Here is a 10,127-nt window from a genome sequence, read left to right on the forward strand (position 1 = left end):
CAGATATTTTCTCCCATTCTAGGAGTCATCTTTTCATTTCTTCCCTTGATGGAGTCCTTTGATGCACAAAAGTGTTATATTTTGATGAAGTCCAGTTTATTTTTAGTTTTAGCTCTTAATTTAGGTCTTTGATGCATTTGATTTAATTTTTATGGAATAAGTTACGGATCCACCTTTACTATTTTGCATGTGGACATCCAGTTGTCCCAGCACGTTTTGTTAAAGACACTGTCCTTCCCCATTAAATGGTCTTGGCCCCCTTGCCAAAAATCAGTTAACCATACCTGTGAAGGTTTATTTCTGGACTCTTTATTCACTTTGGTGTATATATCTTTTTTTTTTTTTTTTAAGATTTTATTTATTTATGAGACGCCTGGGTGGCTCAGTAGGCTAAGCGTCTGCCTTCAGCTCAGGTCATGATCTCAGGGTCCTGGGATCGAGCCCCGCATTGGGCTCTCTGCTCAGCAGGGAGTCTGCTTCTCCCTCTCCCTCTGTGCTTTCTCTCCCTCTCATGCTCTTTCAAATAAATAAATAAAATCTTTAAAAAAAATAAAAGATTTGTGGTATATACATCTATTCTTATGCCAATATCATACTGTTTTGATTACTGTAGATTTGTAGGAAGTTTTAAATTGGGAAATGTGGATCCCCCAACTTCCTTTTTTTCCCCAAAGATTGTTTTGGGGGTTCTGGGTTCTTTGCAATTCCATCTGAATTTCAGGACCAGTTTGCCAGTTTCAACATAACCAGGTGGGCTTCTGATAGAGACTGCATTGTATCTGTAGATAATTATGGGTATTATTACCATTTTAAGAACACTGATTCTTCTTCTTTTTTTTTTTTTTTTAAGAACACTGATTCTTCCTATCCATGAACATGGGATGTCTTTCCATTTATTTAGGTCTTATATAATTTTTCAACATTTTATAGTTTTCATTGTACAAGTCTTGCACCTCCTTGGTTAAGTTTATCCTTAGGTATTGTATTCTAACACCATTGTAAATGGAATTATTGTCTTAATTCCATTCTTGGATTATTCGTGGGTATAGAGAAATATAACTGATTTTTGTATATTGATTGCATGTCCTGCAACTTTATGAAATTGTTTATTTGCTTTAATAGTTTTTTATTGTGGATTCTTTAAGATTTTCTGTATACAAAGTCACGTCATCTGTGAATAGAGATGGTTTAACTTTTTCCTTTCCATTCTGGATGCCTTTTATTTCTTTTTCTGGCTGAACTGTCCCAGCTAGAACTTCCAGTAGTATTGAATGGAAGCAGTGAAAGAGGAGAACTTTGTCTTATTTCTGATTTTAGGAGGAAAGCTTTCATCATTAAGCATGAGACGAGCTGTGGGTTTTTCATAGACGGCCTTTATCAGGTTGAGGAAGTTCCTTTCTGCTCCTAGTTTGTTGAGTGTTTTTATCATGAAAGGGTATTGAATTTTGTCTAATGTTTTATCTGTGTCTATTGAGATGTTCACATGGTTTTTATTTATTGATATGTGTATTCTATTGATATGTTGATTTTAGGGTGTTGAACCAACCTCGCATTCTTAGAATAAATCCCACTTGGTTATGGTACATAATCGTTTTTAGATGTCACTAGATTGGGGTTGCTAGTATTTTGTTGTAGACGGTTGTTTTGTTTGTTGATGACTGTGGGTGTCATGTGGTCCCCTGGGACCTCCTGGCTGTGTGACCACACGCCACTCTGGGGGCAGAGGAGAAGTAGGAATGCCTGTACATCTGGAGATACTTAGGAGGCTTTTATTGTGTTTTTGTTTCAGTTCGAGGAGTTACAACTGCTCAGAGAATTCTGATTTGGTTCTCGGTAGCTGCACAGGAAATCGGGATATTTTTTCCAGATTGCAGGTGAGTTAGAAGATGTAAAACTCAGTGTGTTTCACTGCATTTGTATCATCTGCTCTTATGATATTTACTATGAATGTCTTAAGGCAGCCCAGCAGAATGAAAACTAACATCCCACGTGTAACGGACCAGACCCAGAGTGACAGTGTGCTCACTTCACCAGGGAATATCCCAAAAATACAGAAACAAAAGCTGTGGTGCCAGAACCATCTCCAGCCTTAGGAACATTTAAAATTTGAAAATAGAGGAAACTAAGAAGATGCCCACTTTGGTAGTAAAAGCGTTGCTCTCCACCACTTGCTGCTTTTTAGCTCTTGACTGCTCATTTGGATGTCAGGCTCTGAGAAATGACAAAGGAGGCTGAGAGGCTGCTCTTTCACAGGGTCGCCTGGCAGCTCCACAGGCTGGTGGGTTCTTTTCAGCAAAGCAGTTGCACTTAGGAGGGCGTGGAAATGGGGCTCTCGTTTTGAAGTAAAGAGTGCAGTTTTCAGTGAGAGTGCCTGTTAGCCTCAGGTCTTGTCCGGGCGATAGAAAGACCCTGAGAGTAGGCTCTGGGGTCCAGGTGCAGACCCCCTCTGGTCTCCGTGTCCACAGTGTGCACGGGGAATCTACCTTTGGAAGTACATGTGTGGCTTCGTGTTGGCAGGATTCAGTGGATTTCACACTTCCTGGTGGTGTTCGTGCTGCTCTTCAAGCACTTGAGAAGCTGGGGGGAGTGACAGAAACCACGGAGTGGGTGGCCTGGGACCCTGGGAAATCTTACCTACGAGGGAATAAAACTAACCCCACAAAGAAGAGATCCCAGCCCTCCAAGTCCTCCTCTTGACCTCTTGTCCTCCACGTCCATCCTAACTGGCTGTGGCAGGCAGAGCGCGTCGTGGGGCTTGGGTCACACGCCGCAGGGATGGTGCTGCGATGTGGGCGCCTGGCTTGTTCTCTCTGCATTTGAACGTGTGCCGACTCTGCACACACGTGTATGCTTTCAGTTAGCAGGCACTTTATTGAGTGCCTGCTGTGTACACACCTTATGTCCAAAGTCACCCTCCAATTATGCACACGCAACACCTGTACACGCAGAGTAAAAAAACAAATGATAATCGATAAAACGTTAGTCATAGGGGAATCTGGTAAAGGAGTTCATTGTACTATTCTTATTCTACTTTTGCAAATTTTCAATGATTTCCACGTAAAAAGGCTTGTCCCACTCATTCCTAGCTCCTTTTGGGAGACCTCCCTCCCAAGCCCACCCAGCCCCCTTTGAGAGTCCTGATTGGGGCTGACAGTAAGCCCTGAGAACTTTCTGCCTTCACATTTGAGGACAATCACGTGGAACCAGCGATAAAAGTATGTGAACATTTTGGTCTTGTTTTTTCCAGGAGATGGCTGCTGACCTGGAACAGGGCCCAGCAGCATCCCAGAGTTGCTCTCCTCCTCGGGAGCACTTCCTTTTCAGCGTGTTCCGCACACGGCTCCAGGCCCTGGCACGCGGGTGGGATGTGGCCGCCCGCCTTCAGAGACAGCGGGAGCTGCTTGTGTACAAATGGTAACGTGGCACCATATAGAGGAGTCTGTCTTTACATTGAGTTTTCTTTTCCACTGGTCATTTGTTTCTGTCCCCTGTCCCCATCTTCTCCTTGGGGTTCCCATGGAGAGAGCAGGGTCTGAAGCTTCGGATTAAAGCCGCCCCTTCAGACCCATAAGCTGCTTTGTTGAAAGATGTAGCCCAGAAAATGCATGTCGAAATAAGGAAAACCATGTGTGCTTACAGATGCTCGTTGTAGCTGTGTTTATGAGTGTGAGACGGTGAAATGTCCCAGTTCTCGGGAGTGGCTCTGTTAGATTGGGGTGCGCCCTTTTACTTGGCGATTGTGCCGCTTAAGAACGGCTCTTGGGGTTAAGACATTGGGAATGCTGCAGGACACAGGTGCTCAGCACACAGCCCCAGACGGGGACTCTTGCCAGAGTGAGTAGGGAGGGTCCTTACCGATGTGAGTCTGCGCTCTCAAGTCATGAGGCTGTGCTGTCACCACTGACGCAGCTCTTTCCGTGCAAGGATCCTCCTCGGTCTGCCCCCGTCTGTTCTCGTCGGCAGCCCCCAGGCCAAAGAGCCAGCCGCCCCTGACTGCACGGAGTTCTTCCACTTGGTCAACTCTGAGCTGGTAGGTGTGGGCAAGCAACCTCGGAAAGCAGGGACGGGGGTGATCTGGTTCTTGAAGATTCGCGAGTGTGACTGGTCACTTTGAGCCAACTGCTTCAGTGTGTGCGCAGACCACGTGGGATTGCTGAGGGAAAGAATGGGGGTACCGCTCCGGGAGCCAAGAGTTGGGGCTGCTGTGTGCCCAGCCCTCCTCCCACAGCTGGAACCAGGGCTGGCGAGGTGCAGAGACCAGCTGTGGCTCCCTTCCTCCAAAGCTTCAGTCCCTTTCTAGAGCTTTCCTCGACGTTCAGCCGTCAAGATCCATAAACTCATGCAGACCAAGCATCTCCAGTTCTTTCCAGTTTTGACGTTTCAGGCACACAAAAGCCGGTGGTGCTGAGAAGACTGCCATTCCCACCGGTCAGCCCTGCTTCCTTCCGTTGTACACACTGTTCAGTGTCAGGTGCTCCATCATCTTACCCAGGACCAAAGCCTGCATGCATCCAGTCAGTGAGGGTACCAGGATTAAGCACGTCCTACACACTTCAGAATAGCTTCTACTCCTGAAGATGTTTTTCCAGTTTTTAAAAATGCACAAATACAACTAGAGATTGAACTAAGGTTCCATTCAGTGACACAGAGCTTTAAACGGTGACTCAGAAAGCAGGAGAGATGAGACTACGTGTTCCTTGGGTTCTTAGCAAAGACTGTTTTCCTTAACGTTGTCAGAAGGGCCCGCGAAGGCCGGCAGAACAGAGAACCCAGAGCTGGGGAGGCCGGTTGCCATCCCAGCAACTGGGCCATCAGGGAGTGCGTGCCAGCCTCCTGACCTGTGTTGGGGCCGAAGCGGGCAGGCTGGGGGATCTTGCTGCACAGAGGAGCTGCATGGATAGGCAGAGAGATGCCAGGTCCTGGGCTAGCCGTGCAGGTGGACATGAAGCTGGACCTCGGTGGTCAGCAGTGGCGCCGTGAGCACAGCTAAAGCCTCTCGGCACACACTGCCTCCGCTCCCACCCCCTGCCCCACTGGTTCCTTTCTCACTGGCCTATGCTCTTTTGCAGAGAAACTTCTGCTCCCATGGAAGTGCTCTGACCCATGACATCACCGTCCACTTCTTCAGGGTAATTCTGTTGCCCCCAGCACCTCCCACCACTTGGCTGGACTCTCATAGCCAGTGGTGCTTTGAAGCCCTGGTGCCTTTTAGGAGCGGGGTACACATGCAAACCACTGAGCTTCTGGCATGTCCTCTCCTGCAGGGGCTCCTCAGCGCCTGTTCACAAAGCAGAAACCCCTCCCGGACCGCAGACCTGATCCTGACCGCGTGCCAGACTGAGTGCCCCATAGTCCTGACCTCTGCTCTGGTAGGTGCAGCCGCCTTCTTGGGGTGCGCCCGGGGCTGGCACAGGGACTGGGGGCCCAGGGCAGCATCCTGGTTCTTGTCATTGAGGAGAAAATGCATGCGGAGAAATGGGGGGTAAAGCGAAGCCATCAGCAGGGAGGATGACGGGCTTCCCTGCCCACGCCTGTGGACAACAGTGTCTGGGTGTTGCTTCACTGCTTCTGCGTTGGCTGAAGGTGAACCCTAATTGCCTGAGCTCCCCGACTTGGGCTCCACCTGTTGTCTTGACAGACGACCATCTCAGGACTGGAAGAGAGGCGGCCCAGTCCCCTGCCGCCCGGCCCTCACGTGGGTGTGGGGTTCCCCGGGGGGCCTTCGCTGGCTTTCCTGGCGTCCTGACGACATGCAGCTCTCCTAGCAGCCGTAGGACTTATGCTGCCACGCCCCCCGAGTGTTCAGCTTTCCATGTAGTCTGTGGCTCATGTGGGTGGAATTCAGTGCAGAAGTTACTGTGTGTGTAAAACACCAGCTCTCAGTGCGGACATCCGTGTCCTCTACAGATGAGGAGGAGAGAGCTCACGGAACTGCCTTGAACCTTAAATCGAGTACATGACACACTACTTAAATAGGAGGTGTTGGGTGAACATGAGCCGTGCTGCCGGCGTCAGCTGGTCTCACGCACATCTCCAGTGGTCACTCCAGGGTTCCACATCTTGGCTATAGGGACTGAAGAGCGTCCAAGTATAGCCTCCCCTGATCTGCTTACTGGTGATCTTTCTCTTCTGGAAGTTGTGGTGGCCACGCCTGGAGCCTGAACTTCGCAGCCGGTGGACAAGATGCTTCCAGGGCCCACTGCCCCAAGAGCTGCAGAGGCTGTGGGAGGCCCAGCAGTTTGGCAGGAGGTGCGTGCAACAAGGAGAGGGAGCACAGATGTTCTTTAGGACCTGCTCTAGGTTCCCTCCATGAATACCTTGGGATGGCGGACAGAGGCCTTAGGGCAGGCTGGGCAGGACCCACATGGAAGGGAAGGGACAGACCTGACCTAGCGGGTCCCTGCGCAGCTTTCTGCCCCACCGGGCCTGCCCAGCTGGCCGTCTCCGGCATGTGCTGGTTTGGGGGAGAACTGTGGTCCCATCCGGCCTCCTTTTATCCCTGTGCACGGCTACAGTGTCCGGAGTGCTCAAAATCCCAGAAAACAAGGAATGCCAACTGCTACATTATATTCCACTGATTTTTGGCCTGTTTTTAACCTGCTGGGACACCTTTCTGAGCACCACACTGCAGTCACAGCAGGGACTGAGGAGGAGGACTGGACCCAGAAGCCAAGGGTGTGAGTGGTGGGCTCCAAGTGAGAGTCCCGTGTCCCACGACCTCCTTGCAAAGCTCAGGCGTCAGGACCAAGTGTCCCGGTCAGGCCCTACCCCGTCCTCATATCCATGGCACAGAAGCACGTTAGGGAAACTGGAGACTGGACCCTAAAGTGGGAAGGAGGCTGACACCAGGCTCTAGGTCCCTATGCCGAGCCAGGGGTGGTTAGGGACGTAGACCTTGTTTCTGTGGACTCTAGAGCCCCTCGCTGCCCCAGCTGAGGGTGGGCAGGGCTGGTGGCTTTCCACCAGGATGTGGTTATGACGCTCTGTGGTGACGCATCTGTCTCCTAGCTGCCTCTCTCCTGACTCGGCGTCCCCCCCACCGGGCCCGGCCTGGGTCTCTGCGGCTTCACTCCACTTCGCAATCCAGCAAGCCGGGGAAAACAGCATCAGGAGCCAGCTGGAGAAGCTGGACTGCCAAAGAGAGGAGGCAAGAAACGAAATTCTTTCACTTCTTTCTTCTCTACCAAGTTTGTTTTTAATCAGTGTTCCGATCAGCTGAGTTTCTCAGGGTTCACCTAATGAATTGTGCTTTTCCAAGAACAGACAGGGAGTATGGTATTCTTGTGACTTTATTAGGAAGTAGAATTTACCAGGCTGATGGATTTTGTAATATTTCACTCTCAAGTTTACTGGTAGAAAGAATACCTTACGTGTCTCACTTTTGATTTTGCTTAGCTTATTTTTATCCTCCCTAAACCCAGGGCAGGGCTGTCATCAGCTGCCCCGTGGGACCTTCTTTGTCCCTGTTCCCACAGCCTTCACTCCTTCATCTCTCCCCCAACTAAACAATTTGTAAACTGGAAAGTCAACCTGTCAGCTCAGGACGTACAGGCCTGCCTGTGGTTTTTGGTAATTTAATGTAAAAAAAAAAAAAAAACCCACAAGGGAGATTCTTTTAAGTTTGTTTTTGTTCAAAGTGATTTCAGTGGCCTTAAGCCTCTTAGGCCTGTGTGTGCTGAGAAGAGGTGTCCAGACACCCCAGCCAGCCTGGGTGCACTCCAGGGGGTTGGGAAGAGGTGGACCCCTGCCTCGGGTCAGGAGGGGGCCTGTGCATTTGCCTCTAGGGATTTTACAAACACCCTTCTAGACAAGGAGCCCAGGAGTGGGGCTGGGCCGGGGGTGGCTCGCTGCACCGGACTGAGGTACCGGCAGCTCGCACACCATGGACACCCTCAGCCACAGCACAGTTCTTCCCTGTGGGCACTTTTCCAAGCTGTGTTTAAAGGCACATACAAAATGATGCAGTCTGTAAGAATTTATTCTCAAATTACCTCTTTAAAATTTTCCTTCCTGAGAAGATCCACTTAGAGGAAAGATTTATGCCCTCTGCCTGTAAATGTTTGGTCAAAGAACAGCATCTGCATTCCTTACTTAGAATTACTTAATGAGGGTGCAGCCTGGGTGGTTTTAATGTTCTAAAGGCATTGGTCTTATTTGCAGCTGCTGGTTGTCCTGTTTTTCTTTTCCTTAATGGGCCTGCTTTCATCACATCTAACCCCACACTTAAGACATCAGGTAAGGTGACCCTTTCCCACCCCCAGACCTCCCTACTCAGGGTTTCTGGGAGGAGGGCCCTGGAACCTTTGTATTGAAGGGCTCCTCAGGAGTCTTGTGCTTGCTGAAGCAAGAACCCCTTGGCCCTGGGCCTCTCCTTTGAGGTCTCATTTCAGAACGAGCACAGGGGTCCCTGACCTGTTCCTCCTACAGTCACCATTCAAGACTCAACAGAATGAGCAAAGGCTCACTTCTGGGCTGGAGGTCACCCCCCTCCCCACTGTGTGCCTGTCTGTGCAGACAGTCAGCCTCCCTCTTCTGTGGGCCACAGGCTGTGGACTCCCTAAAGGCTTTGGACATATGTGCGGAGATCCTGGGGTGTTTGGAGAAGAAGAAGGTATCCTGGCTGGTACTCTTTCAGTTGACAGAGACAGGTAAGACAGCACTGAGACTCGGTAGCAGGGCACAGCCTGTGTCTGTCCCGGTTACCAGCCATCTACTGGGAACACAGGTGATCCGCAAAGGCAGGCTGCGATCCCCACTTTTTATTTAGTCCTTCTTCAAAAATAACTTTCCAATGGTTAAGTATGAACCCCTGGGCCTTAATTTACTAACTCATTTTTCAAAGTCTATCTTCTTGCTAAGTATATAAACCACATTTTAGGCTAAATGCAGTACAAACTCATCCAAACAACAAAAGAGTTGAGTGGGGTACTAGGGGGACCCAGGGTGGCACTGGGCCATCATGGGGGGGGTCTACCCCCCAGGCTCTGCCCTCCAGCATGAGGACATCACCACCCCTCCCAGCCAGGCACCTGAGGTCTCCTGAACATGCTGATCCTGGGGTGGGAAGGTGGCCACAGAGCTAAGCCTAACCCCCTTTGGTTGCAGAGGGTGGCCTGGGGCATGTCCTCCTCCGCCTGGCCCCAGATCCATACATCAGGCTGCTGCCGTTTGCCTTCTACAGGTAATTGCACCTGCTGCGGGTCAGTGTCGCAACGCGCTCTCAGCGGAGTTCCCACCGGGGGGGGGGTTGTGTGTGGTCAGAGGAGGGGTCACCCCAGCCCAATCCTCTATCAGTATCACTGTGGATTGCCCTCCAAACGGGAAAGATGCCTGGAACTTCATTCCTCAGATGAGTCACTGCTCAGTGCTGACGGCCACTCACCTCTGTTCGATCTTGGAGTCACGAGGCATCTTCTTTCTTACCTTCAGCCTTCTCTCCTATTTTGATGAAGACGCCCTCATGAGGGAAGATGCCTTCCTGCGTGTTGCTGTCGACATGTACCTAAAGCTGATCTGTCTCTTCGTGGCTGGGGAGACAAGCGTGGTCTCGGCTCTAGCTGGCAGGAGCCAGGAGCTCCAGGGCCAGGCAGGTGACACAGCTCAGAGACCCGTGCAGCCAGCTCTCCTGGCAGAGTGAGCAGGTGGGGGCATTGTGACCCTCACAGTATACACCCTGACCTGTGTCTCTGCCTGTCCTCTCTCTAGGGTGACCCCGTAGGCTTGATAACAAAAGCTCGTCATTTTCTGCTGCAATCAATACCTAGGTGCCCAAAAAAGAGCTTCTCGAACATGGCAGAGGTAACACCCAGATGCTTGGTGTGTGCGGACACGTTAAGAGTGTTGAAGTTGCAACACCTCAAGTAAAACGAGAATCTGGTGTCCAACACTTGCACTGTGGCCACTTACCTGCTGGGCTCCGGTGGCCAGCTCCCCGTCCTCAGGCCCTGGTGTCTGGGGGCTGCACTGGGCTGAGCACAGCTGTTTTCCTGCAGCTGCTGGCTACCAGTGGACACTGTGACCCGGAAGTGAGTGCCGCCCTCCGGAGCAGACAGCAGGCGCTGCCCGATGCTGACCTCTACCAGGAGCCCCATCTCTTCTGACTGGACCCTGCGCAGCGCACAGCCCAG

General features: G+C 50.8%; 1 protein-coding gene across 1 annotated transcript in view; it reads left to right on the plus strand.

Moving 5' to 3' along the window:
* The window catches only part of FANCA (FA complementation group A), a 56,564-nt gene extending 46,439 nt beyond the window's left edge, over window positions 1-10,125 (plus strand). Inside the window, exons 31-43 of the mRNA XM_032389810.1 lie at window positions 1,790-1,874; window positions 3,248-3,414; window positions 3,925-4,030; window positions 5,070-5,129; window positions 5,265-5,369; window positions 6,137-6,249; window positions 7,009-7,147; window positions 8,161-8,235; window positions 8,546-8,648; window positions 9,106-9,181; window positions 9,430-9,586; window positions 9,706-9,798; window positions 9,993-10,125. Of these exons, the coding sequence (XP_032245701.1) occupies window positions 1,790-1,874; window positions 3,248-3,414; window positions 3,925-4,030; window positions 5,070-5,129; window positions 5,265-5,369; window positions 6,137-6,249; window positions 7,009-7,147; window positions 8,161-8,235; window positions 8,546-8,648; window positions 9,106-9,181; window positions 9,430-9,586; window positions 9,706-9,798; window positions 9,993-10,100 (1,387 nt within the window). The 3' untranslated portion in view covers window positions 10,101-10,125. The remainder of the gene's footprint in view (window positions 1-1,789; window positions 1,875-3,247; window positions 3,415-3,924; window positions 4,031-5,069; window positions 5,130-5,264; window positions 5,370-6,136; window positions 6,250-7,008; window positions 7,148-8,160; window positions 8,236-8,545; window positions 8,649-9,105; window positions 9,182-9,429; window positions 9,587-9,705; window positions 9,799-9,992) is intronic.
* Window positions 10,126-10,127: the final 2 nt, after the last annotated feature.

The sequence above is a fragment of the Phoca vitulina genome, unplaced genomic scaffold (assembly GCF_004348235.1).
Source record: "Phoca vitulina isolate PV1807 unplaced genomic scaffold, GSC_HSeal_1.0 scaffold56, whole genome shotgun sequence".
Classification (NCBI taxonomy): Eukaryota; Metazoa; Chordata; class Mammalia; order Carnivora; family Phocidae; genus Phoca; species Phoca vitulina.